A 24,418-nucleotide genomic window follows, 5' to 3' on the forward strand; every position below is an offset into this window, starting at 1 on the left:
CCTGGGGTGTAGATTGTCAGGGCTGGCTGACTTGAAGGTATCCAGCCCCTCAAGGTGTTCCTTCATGAGGTCGGCATTTATGAGAGGCAGGGGATCACCCTCGCTCGGACCTTGTCCTGTAGCGGGCATGGGCGTCCCATGGGACTGATGAAAGACCTATGCAAAGTACCCATTTAACAGGTTGGCTTTTTCCTGGCCATCAGTTGTCCTATCTGGTTTAGCAGGGGTCCATTGTTGCCCTTGCTTTTCCTCTGCCTTCCCACATATCTGAAAAAGGACTTTTTATTGTCCTTGATGCTCAAAGCTAGTTGGAGTTCAGTTGCAGCCTTGGCTTTTCTGGTTTGCTCCCTGCAGTTCTAACATCTAGTTCATTGGCTCTCAACCTTTTTAGACTTGAGGCACCCCTTGTTTGGCTCCATAAAAGTTTTGAAGGGGAACCTGAACTGAGCAGCCCATTTCAAAAACTAATGTATTTATTATAGAACATGCTTCCTTGCAGAGGGGCTGGGTATTGGGGGCAAGGCAGTGGCTACGCAGGGATGATCCTGAGCCTGCCTTGATCTCCTAGTACCTCATGGCACCCTTCAAAAGTTCTCATAGCACCCCAGGGTGCCCTGGGACCCTAGTCAAGAATCACTGATCTAGTTGTACAATTTCTTGCTAAACAAGTATGTTAGAGTTCCTAAGACTTGTGTCTAATAAAAGCTCTGGAGAATAAAACAATCTATACATTAGTTTGTATTGGCTTGGAAAGGCTGCTGTATCTTACAGAGCTTTTGCTAGGTCATTTTATTTTAAAAAATCAGTTATTTTTTAAAAAATTGATTAGGAGACTGTTTGTTTGATTAAGGGAATACTAGCTGACACTGGAATCTGTATATTTCTATTTCTAAGAATGCTACATGCATGCAAGTTCCTTGACAGTTTGCTGATCCTGCCAATCACGAGACCATGACATAACCTTAGGCTTATGAGTTAAGAATCATGTTTGACTCTGTCGTTATTTTATTTTTTAAATTTTAAGTTAGACCTTAAACCTAAACTAAGGTTGAAATGGTATATACATTGCTTTCTGAACTACTTAATTGTTTCATTGAAAGTAACAGTTTGACCTATGTTTGCCCTCTTAGCAAAAGGTTGAAAGGAAATGAACATACAAGTTATAGTTATGCTGAAGTGGATGATTTAATGTTTTTCTTTAACCTTCTTCTTAACATGTGTTCCTCTCCCCCATTTCTAACAGAAAAAAATACTGTGAATTAAAAGCAGCTTTACTTCTGGTTTGTGTTGATGCATGTACAAAATTACATCACATGGGAATTAAGGTTCTCAGACCTGCCAGAAGTTTCATCATGCTGTGGTGTATGATATGGTTGTTTGAAATCCTTTTATTTAAGAAGGCTTTCTAACTAATTAGTTCATCCTCTAGCCACCCCTCCTCCCGTTGTTTTTGTGTAAAACCACATTCCGGTTCTACATTTGCCCACAGTGTCTATCAGGGTTTTTTAAATTTAAAATCCTATTTTATTAATTTTTAAACTGTATTTTCTTACCTGTATCTGTTTTTTAAAGTTTCTTTTCTCACGGGTGTGAAAATACTTTTAGAACATTAGGGATGGGAACAGAAGTTGCACATCAACTAGTTTGTCATCAAAAACATGTTTCAACCTGTAAAAGAACAGAAATTCATTGCATATAAACCAGTTTCAAAATGGCTGAAACTGGTTTGAGAGAAACCTGGTTGAATATAGTATCAGACTTAACTGATTTGGGTCAAACCCGTTTTATGAAACTTGTGTCCTAGACCCCTTCCTGGTTTTAGTTTTTAAATCAGAGTCCCCCAGCATGCTTTCTAGCTCTGGGCTGGGCTACCTGCTCCAGCAGAGAAGGGCTGGCAGGGCAGGGGGGGGGAAGGCAGAGACTGCTCCTTCTCTGGCAAACCCTGATTGGGGCCAGGGAAGGGGATTAAATTTCCCTTTCCCTGAGTACAGAGTTGCCCTGCCCTGTTTAAAAACTTACTGCTGGCTGCAACTGTGGACTACAAATCCCAAAGGCACCTGGAAGCAGGAAGAGGAAGTGATGAGCAACTCTGCAGAGTCCTGGTGCACTGATTGTGGACTGCAAATCCCAGAGACCTCAGGGACAGCATGAAGAGGAAGCAAACACACAGCCCATGCTGACTGTGCTAGAGAGCTGTGCTCTAGTGCCCCTTGGCCAAAGCTGCTGCAGGCATGTGGCTGCATTTCCTGAATCAAAAGTAAATGTCTGTCCAGTTGTTTCTCAACTTAATCTCTGCAGCTTAGACTAAATTGCAAAGACTGAATCAATTCAGCCTTGGGCCTTTTGACTTGACCAACAAAGCTGACACAAACCCATCAAATGTGCAAAGACAACGGAATAAAATTATTTTTTTCCTTCTAGAAATATTATAAGGTGCCAAGTATAACAATAGTAGATTTAATAGTAAAAATGTGTGAGCTGCTATTCCTTAAAATTGTTTGTAAATGGATCCTGTTTTCCTTATCAATCATGTATCCTGAATTACAAACTGGTGCAAATTAAGTGTTGTGGTAATTAGGCCAAGCAATATGACACTAATACAGAAACCCACAAGTTCTGCTAAATGCCATAGAAATACTACTATTTTTTTTTTGTTGCAAATATTATCCAAAGTTTAGGAAATTTATGAGGAAGTATATGTTCCTGTTCTTTGAAAAGTTAACTAAATTCTGAGAGTTCCTACTAGAAGTGCCATTTAACTTCAGAGGTGTTTTTTCCTAGTAAACACTGGTACGTAGCATGACTTTCCTTTTCAAAAGCAAAATTACAGGTTGACATCATGGAGGGGAGGTGTTTCAAACTGAAGGGGGAGGCTTTTCTAAGCTTTGAGTGGTAGAAGTGGTAAATGAGAGGAACTCCTGAGCTCTTTGTACTCTCTCTCTCTTAGCTCCTTTTAACATGCCCTCTTCTGTCTCTCCCCCCCCACTTCATCATGCACCAGGCAGAATGTAATGCTATATTTTGATGTCTCATTACCAGCATATTTAACTTGCCAATAAATCTTTGCTGTTCATGTGCAGATTGATGACCTTTATTTTTAAAGTGGAAACCCAGAGGGGGCATGAGCTGATAAATAAGCTGACTTTTATGTCAGTGTATAGATTATATGTTTTATTATGCCCTTTATAATGTTATGGCCCTAATGATAGCAAAAGCTTCAAAGCCTCTGCTGAGTTGACTTTAACACAATAAGATTTTCTCATGTGCTTAGCTTCCTGGTAGCTGAAGAGATAGTGAAATGATGATATAATTATAAGATTCAAGAGTGAGAAAAAGGGAGTCTATATCAATGTTAAAGCTTTTTTTTGTGGCAGTGCTTACTTAAATTCAACGGCTAACTTTCTGGAATAAAGATGCTGAAGGTGCACGTGAAGTGCTTCTTTGAGGCATGGTGTGAAGGCTGATCAGGCATATCCTTGTGATCTCCTCTAAGTCTGTGCAAAACCAAAGAAAATCAGACTTGACATTCCTGATCTTTCAAGCATTTAAAAAAAAAAGCGTGCACATTTAGTTATCCATTATACATCCCAAATTATAATAAAAGGGCACAGCCCAGTACTTTAAATAAAACTCTTACTCTTAAAATGAAATTGTTGACTCTGAAATAGCAACTACTTTCATTGCTGTGATGCTAAACCCTGATTAACTCCAGTGACATGTAGGTCATGGTAGGAACTCTTATCTATTAATGAGACCATCTTACCATGCTACTTAAATGCTTTTAATAGCTAATATGTGATTGTCTGACAGCTCTGGCATACATAATATTAGTTGGTGATTGTTATGCTAGCAGATTAGAATACAGTAGGAAATTCTCATCCCAAACTTTTCAGTTGGACAGTCCTGAAATGAATTTCAAAGGAAATAGGCAGGCAAGGTTTTTTGTTTAGCTGTGATATCTTTTATTAGACCAACTAATAACTAACAGTTGGTCCTAATAAAAGATATCACATCTACCCAAAGAACCTTGGCTGCCTATGTCCTTAGACCAACATGGCGGCAACCAAAAACTTTCAAAGGAAATATCATTTTATTATTACTCTTATGGTATGCAACTTGTAGTTGCTTCACAATCCTCTGTAAGCAGTAAAAATAGTTTGTAGTAATGCATCATAGTATGCAGTAATATGTTTTCTCTTTGCAATGAGGATTAGAAAGTTTTGTGCAGGCATTATTGCCCTAACCTCCTTCAAACATAGTTTCCCTTCAGTGAAATCAATTGATATCATTGCAGTTATCTTGATTTTTTTTTTTTTTTTTTTTTAAATTGAGTGGCTAAAACAAGATGACTGTTGCTAAGAGAAGATAATCTTAAGTGAAGTGGAAGTGAAACAGATCTTTCTGATGTGACACAGTTTCATACAGCATGAAAACAAGTCCTAAAATCAGTGCATGTCACATAACAAGATGAGCTAATGATGTAATGTTGTTAATCTCACTTTAGTACCAGCATCCTTGTAATGCCAAGTGGAAGCAATCAAGTGAGTGGGTCTTGAGATCTAGCTATCTGTATTTAACAGGGATGATACTTTTCCTTTCTCTAAGTTGACTAGGTTGCCAGAGTGTTTATTAGTTGGTATGGTGAGTTTGTTGTAATTTGGAATGTGTTTTTTGGAATAGGCAAAGATGGTTAGACAAAGTACTATCCAAGTCAGAGGGGCTAAGGTTTGCACCCTGCCCAGAGGATCCACAATGCCCTTTTTGTCACATCCCTATGTTAAATGTTAAGTTGCACAAACTTGGCCTTAATTATTATAAACATTGTAAGGAACCAAAGGAGTGTAGATGTCCTGAAGTATAAACCTTTTGTAGTATCTTTTTGGTGGGTAAAAGAGTGATTACACTATGTTTCTAGTTTAAGGACATTTTTCCCCCTGCTTTAGAAAAGAGTGTTTGTATGGAAATCTGAATGTTGGCTTGAAAAAGCAGTTGGTTACAGCCACAGGAATCCAGTCTTTATTAGCTTGAGGAAGTTGGAGTCTTCATGAGCTGTCAAGTTTTCAGCCTAGCAACACCTCTAGCCAAGTGTTGCACATAATTACTAACTTTCTGGGTGCCAGTTTCTGCAAGCATGTTCATAACTATCACTGAACTTTACTCTTAGCTAGATGTTGCCTTTCTTTTGATTTATGAAATGATGGGTGTGAACTACTAATTAAATCAGTAGTTGAGCAAAGGAGTAATAATAGGCTGGCTATCCAGGAGCTTATTGAGTTATCAATATATGGGACAGATAAGTTTATTCAATAGTTTGAGGTTTTTTAGAGTCCAAAAACAATGCATGTGGAATTTTTAATCGGCTTTGACTGAACAAATACATCCCCAACTCATCTAATTCTGCATGAGTTTGCTAATGTGATATATACCACTTGCAAAATCTCCAGATGGGTGGCTAGAGATGCTAGAATTTTTCATCAGTTTATCCTAGAGTAGACTCTTTCGTAAACTGATTTTTGTTTCTGTAGAGCCAGCTTATGTTTAGTTTGTTTCTTTTTCTTTTTTTTTTCCAAGAGGATGGAAAACAGGATTTAGGGGAGCGTCTGGTGTTCTTTCCAAGTGAAGTTGGAGAATGTGGAGGTCTGCTTCCAATATTAAGAAGATATGTTTATACCCCTGCTGTCTCTCCGAGGTTAAGAGCAGGCAGTGGACCACAAGACAGCATGTTTTGTTTCTTGAGATATTCACTACAGCTGAGATGATTGTGTGCTTTGATTGGGATTTTGTTAGTAATAATGATGTACCATTTCTTGAATGAGATGTATTCTCTTTTCAGTCCTTAAATATGGAATTGTCATTTAATGTGGGGAAATGAGTTTTTAAAGGTACCTTTGACTCTTGACAGTTACAGTACCTGATGTATTTACTGCTTCTGTTTGGGTGTTAGCTCCCAGAAGCAGGCTGAAAACAGAAAGGACACTAAGTGGCTAAAATACAGAAATACTCCGCTTATGAGACTACTTAGTATTCCCTACAGATTGTAGATGTTATGCACCTATGTAATACATACTAAATTTGGAAATGAGCTCTGATTTTTCTGAAGGGTTCCCTCCTCCCCATCAGCAGCTAATAGTCCAATTGACAAATGGCAGGAAGGAAACGGTGACAGTAAAAATAACACAAGGTTAAGCTGGCAGAACATGGCTTTAACCATCACATCTTTCTGTCATTTTAAATAAGCCGTTACTAATTGTTAGGCAAGTCAGATTTCTTTCCACTCTTCCTGATTTGTCTTATTGTTTCCTGTGCAGGTTATCATTTAACGGGAAAGGGAAGGTCAAATGTAAGCGAGTTTGTCCTCTCCCTTTTCCCTATGTATTTGAAATATCATTTTGCAGAGAAAATGAAAACAGATTTGCATAGGGTAAGAGTAATTCCACTGACATTTCAAAATATGGCATTTCATGTACTTGTATACTTAAATAGAGGCATGTACTGTAACCATGGGCTTCTGAAAACAGTCACCCTTTCTGTAGTGGGATTGGAAGCTTAGCAACCGTTCCTGCACACGGTAGGACAAGCCTCCAAAGATCAGTGCCAAAGGAAGCCTAGGAAGGAGAAGCCATTGCTGGGGAAAACGGAAGGCCTCGGGGAGTGGAGCAAGTTCAGATTTATTTTGAATTTTGGAACCAGCATTAAATGGATTAATTTCTCCTGAACCTTCTTACTAGGACTTGCTTCTAAATTGAAATAATTACTGTTAAACTAAACAGAACTTCAGCGCACCCTTGGGAATACTCTACATCTCTTCCTAACCTTCCCAATCACTGAGCTTTTCTTTTTTTAAGCTCAAGGTAGAGTTCAAAAATCAAACTTTGCAGCACAACCTTCTAGTACGTTTTGCCTTTTCATAAACCTTTTCAAGTAGCTTCCTAGCAGTTTCAAAACTGTGTATTGCTGGGAATAAAAATAGCAAGTTGTGGTCCTGTGAGCTCGCTTGGGCACAATCCACCTTGTCCTGGTGAGGAAAGGTGGTAGGTGCTTCCTCTGGGAGTAAATACTGCTTTCGGTACTTGTTTTAAGCTCTTCAAAATGGAATATGTTGCTGCTTAATTTTCAGCTTGGGCAGACCAAATTTTCTTGCATGTATCTTTTCCCTCAAAACTCCCTTTTAGTTATCTAAAGAACTAATTAGATTTAAGATGACTGTTTGGAACCCTAAAACAGAAAAGCTGTGTGTGCCGTCTCTCTCCTCTTGGGAATACAGTAGGATTTGTAAGGTATTTACCCTTGTGTGATAATGTGACTGCCATTTTAAATTTAGACAGAAAATACCGAGAACTTCAAGAAGCATATCTGGTTACAACTTAATGCTTTAAAACCATGCACTCACAGTGCTTTACAAAGGGAATTAAGTCTCATTATCACCATTTTCAGGCGACATCACTAACAGTAGGACATATACTATCTTTCCTATCTTGCCTTCCCTGCTGGCTTCTTAAGGTGCCAGTCAGTCTCACCCCTGCTCTCTTTTTCTCCCACCCTTCGTGCTGCTTGTAGGCATTTTACCCTTGGTCAGTCCATCATTTGTAGTTAATTCTGACACCACAGAGCAGTTTGTGGCTGTCTCTAATGAAAGTGGGTAGAAATACTGTTTGGATTGATTTGGTCATGTCATAATTGAGTGCCTTACCATTTAAACTGCCAGAGTTGCCCAGAAGGGGCTGTGGCAGTATGTCATTATTTTGGGATGGTTCTCCCCTTCCCTTTTTTTAATCTTTTCCTCCCCCCCACTTTGATCTAAAATGAGACTGAAGAAGAAAGATTCCAGCTTATTATAATTGTTTTCAATGAAATATTTTTATGTGAATGACCAATGGTGTCATCTTAACTTCAGTCTTGGCTGGACAGATTCCTTTCCTGGTAACGTTTTTTGATGTTTTGGTGCTTACTTAGATGACTGTAAAAGGACACTAACTTGTGCAATGTCAAAAGCTTACAAAACATGTGAAATGAAATTGTTGTAGAAAGCAGGGCATGTACCAAGTAGGTTTTCTTTTCTCTCCTGGGAAGGAGGAGAGTGGCAGGGATGCAGCTGCCTGCTACCCTGAAGCCCTTACTCATCCAGTGTTTAGTAACAGTATTATTACATGTTTGCATTTGTAGACCAGGGGCAACCCAGGTATAGCCTGCAGGCCGAATCTAACCCATGGAGCCATGTCATCCAGCTCGCAGGACTCCCCACAGGTCCAGAAATTCGGTGGCAGGAGGGTGGCAATAGCGTTAACTACCAGAGCTGCAGCAATTAATGCTGCCACTGCTCACTCTGCCACCACATTTTGAGACCCATAGGGACCCCCACAGGCTAGATGGCACGGCTTCACAGGCTGGATCCAGCCTGTGAATTGGCCCCATGGTAGATCCAGCCTACGAACCAGCCCCACACCACTCATCCAGCCCACCGCTGTAGGTCAGAATGGCCATTTTGTGCAGCTTGTTGGTGGAGGTAGGGGTGTCTTATTGTTGTATTTGTACAGGGCTCCACATAGCAAGGTCCTGATCTATGACTTGGACTCTAAGGCACTAATACAAATAATGAAGGATAATCATATTTCTAGCAGCTGAAATGTGTGTGGGAGGTAATTATTTCTAAAATTATAGTTGCTCATTTCTGTACATCTTAAAAATGAGATCATGACTAAAGGAAGGATTTTTTTTTCTAAATATACTTTGATGTTCCCATTTTTTTAATACTTTTGAAATGGAATACCATTTAATAAAAAATTCCTGGAGGAGGGGGAACAAGCATGCTTAGTACAGAATTTCCTAGCTTTGTATGTTTAAATGATTTATTAAACTCTCACCAACAATGTTAAGACTGCACCCCACTTTCCTTCTAGTGTCTTCTTGTCTCTGCAAACTGACCAGAACCCCCTCATCTTCTACAAAAGAGCAGGACTTCCTGTATCCGTGTCTGACTCTCTCTACCTCCTCCCCTTATCTTTGTGATAAAGGTTGGGATCTGCACCATGTATTCCATTTGCTCTCCTGGAATACCAGGATGGGTAGAGTTTTAACAATAGGTAATACAAGGTCAGATCCTGGATCCCATGAATAAGGGGCTCTACTGAATGTTTTGATCCTTCCATATTGAATGCCCAAAGTTAATTTGTCTGCTTGCAGAGCATTTTGCTGTTGGATCTATTTTAAGGAAAATACAGTCTGTTTGATATTATGTAGCAGATTAAGTACTTTGAATCCTCTTACTAATAGGCACAGTTGGGGCTCTCTTTTTTTACTTTAATAGCAGTTTAATAATGTGATAACTGTATAGCCATTTATACACAAGTCCTTCTTCAGGCACCAATGTTGTTGCTGCCATTGTTTTACTATGAGAAAAAAATAAAAAGTTTCTGGGAGGGTATGTCATTTCAAAATTCTTACTTTTTAGTCTGTATGATTCAAGTATTATGCTGGATGGAAGATTTTGTATGTAAATTCTATAAAACTACACTGTCAGATCATAGTTTCACTGAAATAAATTTTGCCACTTTCACTTCTATGCAAATGCAAAAAAAAAATAACGTTTCAGGTTTTATACCTCCTGTTTGCATTTTTTTTTAAGTAAGCCTGCTGCTGTTACAGAGCAGAAATCATTTAGATTCTGTTTTGCTTAGAAATTCCTAATTTTCTTCAGCGTTTTTTGTGGGTGGGTTTGAGCCCTCTGAAATGAGTAGTTTCTGCAGGATTTTTGTTGTCATCTTCCTTCTCCAGAGGGATGTTGCATCAAGGCAGCCCTTCTGGTTTGGTTTAGGTTCTTCCTGTTAGAATCAGAACTAGGATCTAGAATAGAAACCACAATCGGGGATTGTAGCAGGAGCTAGTGGTGGTATAGCTCCTTTGAAATACTTGTTAGTTTTCCATGGACTGCTGAAGTGAATTGTGACTAATGAAATTGTCCTTGCTCACATCATCCTGACAGGTTGACCTAAGGCTGTCTATAGCATTTTAAGTGACTCTCTTAACCCTTAGAATGAATATACTCCTTCTCACTATCCAGTCTGATTATTTATCTGACCCTCATCACCATTGTATTTGAGTGCTGCACAATTTTTTTAATTTACTTCTTACAATACCTCTGTTAGGTAGGGAAATACTACTATCTGCATTTAACATAAGGCAAACTGAGACACAGAGGAACTATCATCCACCTTAATTCGAAGAAATGGTGTGTGGTATCACAGAGTAGCCAACAGGTCTTAGCTAGTAAAATCCTAGAAAGCACAAAGCCATTTGTAGTGTAGGTCAGCCTGATAAGTGATAACACACTTGAGAACCTTGGGCTGCCTGCTTGTATTTACACTGACCTACTAGTAATTGTGTGAATAACAGCTATTTATTCACACCAGGGTTTTAGCACCTATTAGCTAACACAGTCCTTTCAATAATTTCTAACGTAGAGACAGCCTAAGTGACTTGTCCAAGGTCACCCAGGAAGTCAGTGGCAGAGGAAGGGATGAACCTGGGTCTCAAGTCCCTGCCTGGTATCTAAGCACGGAACCATTCTACTTCTCATGTTTAAACCCCTCCCAAGTGGACTCTGCATTATATGCATTATTGGTTGCTTTTCTTCCTCGGTGTCAGAGAGCTAATAAGCCTATCTGGGTTTCATACCAGCTTTTTCCTGTTTTCAGCCCCTGGTGCAGGTATCTCGATCGGCTTATTTCCAAGGCTGAGAAAATATGATAATTTGGCAACGCAGGCTAGAGGGAAAGGTTCTTGGCAGAGCAGGTCAAGGCCAACTGGGACTTTATGCAAACAGAAGCCTGAATGTAGCTATACACAGATTCTCCCTTCATAGAACTTACTAAGGGTTTTCTCCAAACATAGGAAGCGTGCCAGTCCTTGGGTAAAAGTCACCTTGATGCTGGCCAGTTTACTAAGAATGTCAGCCTCATGATAGCCAAAGTGTGACATAGAAAGTGATGTAATTGGAACAGTTGCATAAAAGGACAGAGTAAAACTTCAGTGAGCGTACTTTGCCCTGTACTTCACGGGAAGATATTGTCAGATACGCTTTAACAAAATGCATGGCATCTAGATAGGCTGAGATGATTGGCGGGGTGGGAAGGGGGAGAAATAACATTCTTTGAAACTGTATTAACAGTTTTTCCTTCCTTGCAACACTCTCTCTATTTATGGATTTAATGAAGTATGTTGTAACCTCGTATTGTCTGCTTGTAATGGAATCTGTTTATATTTTTTTTTAAAGTTGCCTTCAGAAGGGCTAAGTTTGGACAGCTGGAAAGTGTTGTATTAGTATGTTGTAGATACTTAAGTATAGTGGTCATGCAGTTCAGTGGAGGTGTCAGTTTTGCTTATGAACTGTACATCTATGTATTGATGAGTTCTGTTGAAAAAGATAATTGTAAAGGATTTCAAACGGAGAATGTAATCCCTCACCTTTCACTTCTTTTTATATCTTTGCTAATGTTAATGCCTTTGCACTTAAGCTACATTCCAGTATCATCACTTTTCTATTAAGCACTTGGTACTGAGCTGCTTGGATATTACCTAATCCTAATTTAAAACCAAGTAATACTGCATTCTGTAACTGACTCGTGCCTCCCCCTTTCAGTCTGCTCTTTATACAAAATCAACGATGCTACTTAAAAATTGAAATTCTATGGCTATTCTACACGGTTAATTGAAATGAAAGGTTTGAAAGGTAAGCTTCTGTACATAGCTTTGATTAAAATATCCGGGAAAAATCTGTTTTATAAAGATGTAAGGGATATACAAAGTTCTAGGAGCATATTGCTTCATATGTGGAAATAATTGCAACTTGACTATAGCGATTATTCTAATTGAAACTCTAATGGGGTATAAAAGATTTCAAGCACTGTTTGAAGTCAGCAGTTCTTTACTGAGTGTCCTTTGGGTTCAAACTGGAAATAAAATGCAAAATAAAATATTGAAACATTTCTTATTGGTTTAGAGGACCGTGGTTAGTGCTAATCACTTACCATGTTTTTTGAACATTGAAGTACTCCCAACTGACAGCTTTTGCTTTATGAATTACAACAGTAAATTGGTATTAGCAAACTGCAAGTTCCTGTTCCATTCAGTAGTTCCATCTTAAGTAGGTTAGCTGGTGCAACTTGGAGTAATGATAGTGTTTCAGTAGGTTGATAATACCTCTCAGTGGTAATTCCTTGGAGTGGTAGCTAAGGAGACCCAAGAGAGTCTTTTTCAATAAGTTTGCACAGTGAAGCTGGTACCTGTCAAGAGCCAGGGCATCTTGTAGAAATACAGTAGTTTCGTCCTATTCCACATACAGTAACTGTAGAGATGGGTATCAAAAGTATAGATCTGTATGGGGAAAAAAGGATGTCACATCCTTCAAGGTGCAGAGGATAGAATGGGTTTTGCTTTAAGTAAGTGCCAAACCATGTAAAGCTTTGTGTTTTGATGGGGAAAAATCTTTTGACCACCGTGCAATGTGTAACATCTTTGCAGGATTTACAAAATGTAATAGATTTGTCTCCCCTTCTCTGCCTTCCACCCCAAATATTTTCATAGTAGTAGCTTCTCTATCAGGAGTTAATTATGCAAGTATTACGGCAGTGGTGCTTCACCTTTTTGGTACTACAAGCCAGATGAGTGGTGCAGGGCTGGTTCATAGAGCAGATGGGACTCTGTGCATTGAGACTGGGCTCCCAGGTCCTACACCAGCACTGCTCACTGAGACCAGGCCCTGGGGCCCCACATCACCCCTGCATGCTAGTATTGGACCCCATACTAGCCCCATGTGCCTTGATCGGGCAGCGGGTTAGGGTTAGTTTAGTGTAATGAATAAAAAAGTTTTTTCATTTATCCTCCACCAACACATCAGGCTTCTTTGGATGGTATCAGGACAGTGAAATCCACCTTTTTTGTAAAGGAAGGGGAGAAATTAATTCCAAAATCAAGGTGATTTCATGGTGAATGCCCTGTCAGCTGTCTGCCACTTCACCAAAGGGAGCATCAATTCTAGCATGTCATCTGAGTACATTTGTTGCATTTACACACACTCACATGCGCACACAATTCTTAGATGAAATTCTTGGGTGACTGATTTCAAATCATTTGGGCCTTTTGAGCTTGAGTTTTCCTTAGAAATATTCAGAGACACCTTGTAGATTACTGGAACATGGGTGGTGAAAGTTCTCGGTACGACTAACATTTCATAATCTTAAGAGTGTAAAATTAGATGATGATTTGAGAGAGTTTGATTGTGGTTTAACACTACATTTTATTTGAGTATATAAAAAATAGCTCTGTAAGATGGACAGCAACATGAGGAAGAATCCATTTGGCTTCATGTTAGAAATTATTACATGCAAAATGCACGATAGCCAGGTATGAATAATTTTGACACTGTAAACTATCATGATCTATTTATTTTTTATCCACTTAATTATGGCGAATGAAATACCATTCAGTAATAATGTAGGACACTAAAAAACAGCAATAACAAAAATGCCCTTAGTTACATTAAATTTAAATAAAAAATACCAGTTAAGTACAATGAGAATATTTTTCTCCATTCTCTTATTTGTTTAATAAAGGAACATTAAGCAAGGTTCAAATTCCTTCATTCCTGGGATCCCTTTAATACAGCTGTATTAATACTGAGTCCTTTCTGCAAGTAAGAATTTCTTCTTTTGAAGTTGTTTAGAATAATACTAGTGACGTTTCTTGTGTTGAACTGGGGCTTCTTGAAGCAATGTATTTTGTAAGGAATCATGGGATATGTATTTAATGGTGCTGATAGAGGCAGAATTTTTAAGTCCCTACAATCGCATTCCCTTTTTCCTTAGACCTTTGCCATACACAATGTACCAGTTAAAGTTCACCAGTTCATCCATATAGGATTTTAATTTTGTTCTTTGTTACAGTCCTAACATCTTCATGGTACAATAAATACCATGTTGCTGAGATTCAGCTATATTGTGGAAATCTATTAGATCATATTTAAGTCCATAGCTTTGCCTTCAAATTGTATTTATTTTTGCTTCACAGTGCGGGCCCCAAAGGCGATAACATCTATGAATGGAGGTCGACTATTCTAGGACCTCCAGGCTCAGTATATGAGGGTGGAGTTTTCTTCCTTGACATCACATTTACACCAGAATATCCATTCAAGCCTCCAAAGGTAAGAAGGAATTAGCCTACTGTTTTATGCTGTAAATATTCTACCAATTAGCGAGTAGTACTCGGTACTGACCAGACACTTGGTGCATTTGAAATCTGGTCACTTTTTAAAAAGCCAAGATAAATTAACTTCAAGTACTATGTCTGTATTTCCTGGCCAGTTTTGATAGCTTTTTTTCAATCACCTCCCTTCCCTCCACTTCAGGGGATGATGGAAAAATCCTACGCAAAGAGGGGAAACCAACAGCTTATAAACTTACTATATACAATGTGCTGTGAAATTGCAGAATAGGAACAGAAAGCAGAGAAAATATCTGATTTTTCTAATCTCTGTAGTAAACATGGGTGTTTTTGTAACAACAATAATAAAGATAATTTAAAAGAAGTAAGATAGCAGAGTAATTTAAGTTTCCAGAGTTCTGTTAGGAGTTTGCTTATTGTTGATTTACATTGTATACTGGCCATCGCTTTGGTGGTTTCTGGGTGCAGATTATAATTAGAAAGCCTCTTGCAGTGTTCTAGCAGTATATCATTGTGAGTAAATATTGTTTTATTGTTCATGCAGTTGAACTCTAAAAAAAAACAAACCCAAAAACAACAGTTGGGTTGCAAGTACAGTTAATTGTATTTAAGTTGCATGTTTACCTCAAATTTGCAAACACTTGCATGTGCTTATCTTTATACATGAGTAGTCCCAGTGACAAGTAAGCAAATACGTGAGTGGAGCTTAGCCTGAGAGTTAGCCTACGCTAAAAAGTTGTCAGTTTAGCTATACCAACATAGGTTTACCATCAGTCTTTCCTAATGTGGACATGACTTGCTGCTTTTGCTGGTCTGGTTTATACTAGTTCCCCAAACAAAATAAACCGAACCCTTCTATAGCTACTTTTTTCAGTAGGGCTTGGCTTTACTATAAAAATGTAGTTAAAAAAAACCAAACAAACCCATGCTCCTAAGCAACATTACTATATTGGCACAAGTCTCAGACCTTGTCTAGATGGTAAGCTTGCTGAAGCAAGGATTGTTCATTTTTTTTTGTGTCTATACCCTCAGTATCTTTAGCCCAAGCAGACTGAGTGGGCATGGAGCTCCACCCATACAGATAAGACTATGGTCCTGAGTGGTGCACAAGTGGCAATAGTGGTTCAGAACATCAGTTCTCAATGTGACTGCGATTGTCACAGCAAAATCATCATATTTTATGGATTGCGACCTCCCTGGCATAAGGAGTTTAATGGTATTGTTTAGACTGAACATCCAGAACTTGAAGAGTCTTTTGAAACTGTGGAAGTTTCTGAGGTGGGTCTTGGGCCATTGTTCTTTTTCAAGATCAGGAAGTAATAGGATGTTGGGATGGACTTATGCAGAACTGAATGGCATTTCTACTGTGGAGGATATCTAGTAGCAACTGAATACAAGTTGTGCCTATCACTGCATTAGAAGATTATTGAATTTTTTTTTTAAGGTAGAAGACCAGTATTCATGGTTTAGTGACTCTTCCCTTTCCATGAGAACCACCAATGCACTCTTGGCATGCCTCAGTCAAATTACTTCAGTGGAGATTTGTAGCAATCTGGAGTTCAGCAATATGGAGTTCATACCTGCAGCTGTCAGTACTCCTTGGATTTTTGAACTGTACTTTACTGACCCATTTGGGAAAGCCATGCTATAACCCAGGGCTGTGTGAAGCTTCAGTCCCTGATTCAATTTGGTGGCCAAATCTCCGAATCCAGATAAGAATCAAGAGACCCTTTAATCTCTCCAAATTGAATCGGAACCCTCTGAATCAATTTGGAAAGATTTGGCAATTCAGACATAGACACAGCTTTAAACATTTTTTCTACATACCTCAAAATACCAGGTGGCTTGTGAATGCTGAGATGCTGGGGCAGATGGGGGGCACCCGGGGTCTCCCCGCAGCTGACTGCCGAGCCAGGGGGCGCAAGGGAGTGGGGGCAGCACGCTCCCCAGCAGACCCAGAAATGGACCAGAAGTACTCCTGGGTTCACCACCAAGCATGCAGGGGTCCCCCCCCCCCCACACTCTGGTAGGATGCTCCATCTGCCCCACCATTGCAGCATTTATGAGCTGCCCCTGCTACATCAAGGTGTGTAGAAAAAACATTTAAAGCGGTGTCTATGACTGAATCACTGATTCTCCAAATCGGCATCAAATCTCCAGATTCAGATTTGGCTGAATCGAATTAGGGACAGTGATCCAAATCAATTAATCGAATCAGTGTCCCCGATTTCAGGCCGAATCCAAATTGAATATGGCCTGTTTCGCACACCTCTACTAAAATTCATATTTACTTAAGAACTGAGCACCTACTGTCCTTCCAGTGAAGTCTAGCATGCTAATCTCCCACAAGAAGGAATGTACAGGGGCTCTTGAATTTAAAAAAAAAAAAAAAAAAAAGTGCATTTTTGGTGATTGTTTTTTTGGGGGGGGCAGGGAAGGGGTTATCAGTAGCCTTGTATCCTTTGACAGTCACCTCAGTGTATTTGTGCTACCTGCCCATCTACCATTTACCTTGCAGTTCTGCTAAAATGACTCAGAATTCAAGAATGTGGGGGAGAGAACTATTAGGGGCTGCAGGGATGTGCTCCCCAGTGACTTCTGAAGGTCACTCTGCAGTTCATCATAATGGGTGCCAGTCTGAATTATTTTCATAGCATTAAAAATGAACCCCCACATTTTTAATTGTGTGCAATTACTTCAGAGAGGCATCGCTCTGGCTGCAAACAGGCATTGCCCTTGTGCTACCATACTCTTCTTTTTTTATGGCAACACAAAACCTGGGTGATGCCACAAATAGCAAAAATGTCTTTTCTTGACAGTCATCTTTTTGTTTTATGGTGGAAGAGCATGGTTCAGCAGCAATGGGCAGACACTTCTGGGACTGGAGGGGTTCAGTCCTGTAGGACAGTGGCTGTGGGCACCTCACGCCAACCTGGGGTATGTATCTGCATGTGTTAAGTGGAGAAGCCCATGGCCTTCCCTACTCTGCACTTGCAAATGAGCACCTTGGGAATACAGCTGCCAGTGCAGAGGTGGGGAAGCTGGGTTCCCCACTTTGTGCCTTCAGAGGAATTCCCAGGGCATGTCTGCAGGTGCAGAGGGGCCCAATCCTGCAGAGGGATTCACAGGTTGCGTGTCTGCAGGTGATGGCAGATGCAGGCCATGACAGCCTGCAAGGGATTCCCTGGGCGTGCCTTTCACACTGCCTCACTCCAGGTGCTGCCTGCAAGCCCAGAGGGGGTTCTTCCTCTGTGCTTGCCCAGGACTCTGCGCCACACACGTCCATGCTGCTGCTTTCCAACTTGAGGCACAGCACCCAGGGCTGTCATCCTGCAGGATCAGATCCCCCCAATGCCCTGGAAGCAGCAAGAGCCTGACCCTGTGGGACAATAGCCCTGGGTGACATCTGTAGACTGTAGAATAAAACAGATCAGCTCTGCCAGAATACATCTCGGCTCAACTGACGTCACTCCAAATACAACATCCATTTATGCCCTATATGTAATAGAATTGCATTTAATTACCAACAGAATCCCAAGCTGGTTTATAAATATGAAGGAATAAAATATGCAGTGCTTCATTTGGCACTGAAATGCACTGGGATTGGATATAAAACACGGAAATGGCTTAACGTGCAGCAGCACGATACCAGTAGAGTAGGACAAGAAGCGAATAATATCCTGTACCAGGTGAAACAGAACTGGTTGTACCATTATGATGACACATGCTGAAGCAGTGGAATGACTGAAGGACATTTTTAAAAGCCTTATCCTTGGAAGAAGTAAACTGACTAGAATGTGATAGGACCAGTTCCCTTTGAATCATCCTTGAGACATCTTCAAAGCATAGTTGGAAAGAACTTCTACACCCTTTAGATACCTGTTTTAATTCTTGAAGGGACAGGCTGATTTAAGGCTTCCCTAGGGCAAAGTGCCTATTGTGAAATATTTTTCAGAGCTTGGTCAAAGAGGCAGCACACTTGAAAGAACAAGATCATGATAATCCTGTCAAATTGCCAGTCCATCACCATGCAAGTGAGAGGAGGTAGTGAAGGTTTCCCAACCACTGACAAATGCAAGGAGGCTTGTGCTGTATCAGGAAATAATTATAAAACAAGGACACAGAGGTCTAATTGTTGAGGATTTGGATAGTCTCAAGTAGAGGAGGGTTGAGGCGAGCAGAGGAAGTGGCACCTCCTAGAAGAGCCCTGACCACACATGCGTTATGAATGAGACTCCTCTGGTTTCTAACTGACTTGGCAAATAATCTCTTTGAAGTGACGCTGTCTTTATGTATCGTGGAGGAGGAGGACTGACAGGCATGCTATGCATTTGCTGTTCTGTTGCAAAAGCTTCTCATGTTATGCATAGTCAACTTTGTTTTCACACTAATCCACTGAGACCTTTGCCATTACACACTACTGAAAGCTTGCTCGGCTTGTAACTTAGTGCCAGTTGAGCCTCACCACTATCAGGTGCCTCTGCACTCCCTGCTGTTCGTTTGCCTTCTTAGTTAGAAGTCTGGAAGAAAAAGTTTTAAAACATTTATTGAATGACCACTGACTGCAAACAGGCTCACAAGAAATCTTCCCTCAGTTTACAGAGAAGGAGAAAGCATACCTGACTTACACACCACCTTCTTTCCTTCCTTCTGTCTCGTGTGTGGCTGTATTCTTTTCTTTGTTTCCCACAGGGGAGTGTGATAGAGCTGGTGCTTGTGAAGAGCCAAGTACTTGAAATCTGTCATAAATGAGCTTGGTGCTTGAGAGGTTTAGCAGAATTGCGCTCAGTGGACCAGATCCTCTGTTATAAAATTGGCTTAGCTCCACTGTACCGTGTGGGAATTTTTGAGAAGTCTCTTAAGAAGGGAAATACTGCAGTTTTCCTTGCATTAGTATTTTTTTGTCCCTGTTGGAGATGTTAATAAGGAGAATCCTTATCAAATGGGAAGTGATATGTTCAGCAGTGTGTTCTTGTTTGTTGTTTTTGCATTGCTTCAGATCAAGCTAAAATGTTGCACCAAAACAAGGTGTAATGTGGGTCTTATGGTGCTGAAGGCTTGGTTGCTGTTGCTGCTGCACCTTGCCTATGTACAGATGGGAAGACAATAGTCCTTACTCTGCATTAGTAGATCTAAAATTGGAAAATGGAAGTGTTGAAGATTCTGGTTTTGAAAACTGGTCACCCAGTACAAGAAACTTACTCATAGAAACATACAGCTGGTACCAAATAACTTGTCTCTATGTTCTAAGCATGCACAGTGAAATTATATTTTATATTTTTAGATTGCTTTGTAAATGCTTATGTTTTGGGCATTCTTATAAGGCATAAAGTGTTACCCTCACTTTGCAGATGGAAGAGATTAAGAATGTATGGTGAAGGCCGCTAGGCCCTTGCAACTGAATTGGGGACTTAAGCGAGTTGCCACAAAGTGGTGGGGCCAAGATGTGAATTTAAGAGCTCCTGGGTCCTAGAATCTTACGTAGTTCTAAAGATTTTAGGCTGTTCTTCTGCAGTGTTGCACCACGCAGTTTTGCTGGTTCCCAAGAGTAGCATTAGAGTAATTGTGGATGTTATTTGTGTTGAGGTGAAAAGAGTAGCTTAGGTTGACCTGATCTGTGCTTTGATCACTTGCATTAAAACCTCTAACCACTTCCTTCCCCCAGCTCCCACTTTGCTGGTTGTATAAATTAGCCTTGCTTATCACTTATCTGTGTAAGTCATGGGATCAGCTTCATTGTATTATTTGTTCAAATGCTGCAGCTGTGCTTCACATTAATGCAGTGACTGAAATGGAGCTATTTCAGGTGGGACCTTTCCAGACGGTGGTTCAGTTTCATTATATTTTTTTTGCTTTTCCATATGGCTTAGTGTTCTCTTCCCTTGAGTGCCTCTCTGTAGTATCTAAATATCTGTGTCTTCTAGCTCTGGTTTGTGCTGATTTTTCTCTTGGCATCACTCCAGCATTTGTTTAAAAAAGAACCCTAAACTTATTAAAATATGTTTTTATGTGTGTGTGTGTATATATGTACAACTTCAAGTTAAAAATAAAATGTGGACCTATTTAATATTGTATAGTCCAGCTGTTCACCATTTGCCATTTTTGCTGATGGTACAAAAGCCAGTGGTGTAGACAACTTCAAGTTAAAAACAAAATGTGGACCCATTTAATATTATTTATTATATAATATATAATAATAAATAGGTCCACATTTTATTTTTATTTATTTATATTTATTATTTATTATATAATAATAAATAGGTCCACATTTTATTTTTAACTTGAAGTTGTCTACACCACTGGCTTTTGTACCATCAGCAAAAATGGCAAATGGTGAACAGCTGGACTATATGTAGATTAGAACCATCCCAGAAGTCTGAGTTTCCACTTAAGTGGAAAGTTTAGATCCTTTCCCGCATTACCTCAGTTAGAGAGAGCTCATTTCAATGGAGAAAACCACTCTTTTGCCTTAGTCTACTTCCTTAAATTTTTGCCAACCTGTACCCGCCAGTATGTGAGAAGTTTTTGTTTGTTTGTTTATTTTTCCTTCCTTGTTCTTGTAGTAATAAACCTGGATAATGCTTTGGTAGCAGTCTACTATTCTGAGAAATGGTCTGTTTTCTCAAATTGTCCAGTTTGTGTGCTGTGCACAAGCCAGGGTTGGCATTTCTGTCTTTGTAAATTAGAATTCTTCAGTTCTCTGTTAATTTGAGCTTCTGGGTGTCAGCCTACTCATGGTTACCTATGTGAATAGATTTTATGGTTGTTTTTAACAAACTGACTTCTGAATGCTAAGCCAGTAGCAGTTCAGGAAAGTGATCAGATCTGTAGGGCTAAGTACAGATGGTCAAAAAGCCCAAGGCTGAATTGATTCAGTCTTTGCAAGTTAGTGTAAGATGCACAGATTAAATTGAAACAGAAGTGAACAGACATTTACCTTGGATTCAGGAAATGCAGCCACATGCCTCCAGTGGCTCAGGCCAGAAGCCTGGGCAGGGGGAAGGTGCTGGAGCACAGCTCTCTGGCTGTGTGTTCACATCCTCTTCCTGCTGCCCCCAAGGTCTCTAGGATTTGCAGTGCAGAATTACAGCAGCAGGACTCTGCAAGGTTGCTCATCACTTCTTCCTGCTTCCAGGTGCCTCTGGGATTTGTAGTCAACAGTTGCAGCCTGCAGTAAGTTTGGCTGGGGGAAGAGGTGTTTTAACCCCCTCCCCCTCCCTGCCCCAAACCCCAGCAGGGGCTTGCATGGGTGGGGGCAGTACTTACCCCCCCACCCCATGTATACTGAGCTGGATCCACAGTCAGGTTTGCCCCTGACCTTTGTCAGCCAGCTCTCACTGCTCCAGCTAGGGAGCAGAGGGGTGGACCTAGCCCTGCTGTATTGCAAAGCATGCTGGGAGGCTATAGGACTCTGATTTTAACTCGACCACTTTTACTCCACCACTCGTTCTACCCCCACCCCCTTCTCAGCCAGCCAGAGCAGTGATAGTGTTCTGGCTAGGGAGGAGAGGGATGGGGCCAACCCTGCTCCCCCAGCTCAGCCCAGGGCTGCAAAGCATCCTGGGATGCTGGGGGCCTGAGTTAGTTTGAACTAGGAAGGGTTCTGGGACAAGTTGCATAAACTGGTTTGACGCAAATCAGTTATGTCTCGTACTACATTCTACCAAGCTTACCTTAAACTCATCTCAGCCATTTTGAATATGGTTTATGTGCACTGAACGTATGTTCTGTTACAGGTTTAAACCAGTTTCTGATGACTTAAACCGGTTTGTGTAACTTCTGTCCCTACCCTTAAAGACTGCTTGGAAACTCAGGGCAAAGCCATGACAGAGAACTGAGCTTGCCTTTAATTTACCGGACACATCTAAAACTGACTATGTTAGCACCTGTATCACCAAGATGGGTATCTGTTTAGCCTAATACATGTGTCATGCCTCAGGAACAGAATAATTGCTATGTTCCTCATCAGGATGCATGGAGTTAAGAAATGGAGAGATGTTTTTCCATGTTCTGTGTAGCTCACCTTTTAAGGTTCACTGTGCAAATTTCAGCAGCTGTGTTCTTTGTTCCCCTCAAAGTTAAGTCTTAAACAGAGGGCAGAGGGGGATACCATTCTCTCGGTTTTTGTTTTGATATTGAATATACTGTAATACGCAAAAGCAGGCACTTCCTTTAAAAAAAAAAAAAATCTGAAACCTAAATCAAAATAATTTATAAGGAACGAAGTGTAAGGTCTCTGCAAGACAGCATAGTGTGGGTGTCTGGTGTGACAAGCTACTGCAATTCTGGGAACAAAAATAGCCTTGGCTCCTGCACATGAGGAGTGTTCTTGGAAACTTAAAGATGCAGTACACAGAAACAAGAGGCATTGCAGTTTTGTAGCTGCATGTGTCGCACCCATGCTTTGTACTCGGAGACTGAGAGGGAAAGTCATGGCCAGCACTTTTGCACTGCTGAAAGTTTGCAGGCTCCAGGAAGGGAGTGCAGCAGCTATGAGGGTAGATGGGCAAATGTAGTGTGCGGGCCTAATCCCAGAAAAAACACTGGTGCACTCTTGTCATCATCCCACGTACCTACTGAATGTGCAGTTCACAAATACCCTTGTGACTTTTAAACAAACAATAAAATGTGTAGATAGCTGCTGAATTCTGGGGATTTAGGGCATGATCCCTGTAGCCCTTATTCATGCAAGCTGTTCCACTGGCTTCAAGGGGATTACTCATCGAATGAGAGAGGATTTCAAGACAAGACCACGAAGGCTTCTTTGCAGCCTGTGCTATATATCCTCCAAAACATGGGGCTGGGGTTCTGCTTTTTGTTGGGTGGATCTAGGTGACTTTTTTTCAAATCTGGCTGTCCGAAGTTAAGCTTCTAAATTCATGTGTTTGGTATTATTTAGACTCCTAAATAATAGTGGACTGACTTTCAGAAGTGCTGAATTCTTTGAAGTCAATACAAGCTGTAGTTGCACTGAACCTTTGAATATCTGTTGGCTTTACATAGGTTTGAGAGCCTAGTGGGAAAGAAAACTTAGTGTCTGATGTTTAAAGCATTGGGCTATAAAAGCTACTGTGAGGAAAAAGGTGCGCGTGTGTTAGTTCTCACACTAACTCTATGTATCCAAGTTTGAAAACTTTGACCATGTGTCTTTTATATGAATGAATGCACTGTCTTTGAGCCTGTAATGCTCAAAGACAGTAAAACTGTGTTGAGCTGCTGTATAGCCTTCACCAAGTCATTCTGCGTTTTAGTCTCATCTTCAAAAAGGAAAGAATAATGTTTGTATAAATTCTGTGGATTTAGGTAGTGTGAGCAGTGAAGAACCGTGGCTCTTAGTCCAAATAATCCAAATCTATTCTGGGATATTGGAAACGGAATATAATCCTAAAATGTTCAAAAATCATGTTTGGTTTTGATTTAATTGGGGTTATTTTAAAAAGCCCTCAGGTTTTTAGAGACTACTCAGTTGAGATTTTCACTCTTTTTCTGGAACTTTGAGGGCTATTTTTTTTTTTAATTAAAGTAAATGACTTGTTTACAGAAGCTGGAGCTTCAGCTATCACAAGATCTGAGAATACTGAAAAAGAAGGGCATTAAAAAAGTGTTCTTCTGTTCTGAGCTGCTATGAAATACAATGACATAATGTTGACATCTTGGTCGTGACCAGAAGCTATCAGCTGATGGTCTACGCCTGAAATGAATGTAGTTGCCTTACTACATTAAGAGCAGAGATTGGCAACCTATGGGCTTGTTAGCTGGATGCAGCCCATGGACATGGGGCTCTGGTGGTTTTTGGCAGTGATTGCTTTATCTCGGTGCCATTGTGGGGAGAAGCAGTGGCTGTGGGAAGTCTCCTTGTGCCACTGCAGAGAGAAGCGGTGGCTGCTGGAGCTTTCCTTGCAACGTTGCAGATATAAAAAACCAGCAATGGCTGAAGCCAGATCTTAGCATGCACCTGAGTGCCCACCTCCAACCCAAATTACAGCCCACAGACAGAAAAGGTTGCCAGCTGCTGGGCTAGAGGATGCGTATCCATATTGTACAAACCATTACGCTCATGGTCCCTCTTAGCACGGAGACCAAGGATTTGAGCATGGAGAGCGAGTTGTCCTTCTAGCTTAGGAACTGGTCTTTCCTGGTTGACTGGAAAAGTAAAGTGGGGGGGGGGGGGGGGGGGGCCCCGGCAGGGGAAATATTTTTTCCT

General features: G+C 40.5%; 1 protein-coding gene across 2 annotated transcripts in view; it reads left to right on the forward strand.

Annotated features, from left to right (window-relative positions):
• The window catches only part of UBE2E1 (ubiquitin conjugating enzyme E2 E1), a 66,328-nt gene that overhangs the window by 38,731 nt on the left and 3,179 nt on the right, over positions 1-24,418 (forward strand). For both annotated transcript variants that reach the window (XM_019508755.1, XM_019508754.1), the window contains one exon: positions 14,062-14,194. In XM_019508755.1, coding sequence (XP_019364300.1) covers positions 14,062-14,194 — 133 coding nt within the window. The remainder of the gene's footprint in view (positions 1-14,061; positions 14,195-24,418) is intronic.

This window comes from Gavialis gangeticus, unplaced genomic scaffold (assembly GCF_001723915.1).
Source record: "Gavialis gangeticus isolate Ggan-Ray unplaced genomic scaffold, GavGan_comp1, whole genome shotgun sequence".
NCBI lineage: Eukaryota > Metazoa > Chordata > Crocodylia > Gavialidae > Gavialis > Gavialis gangeticus.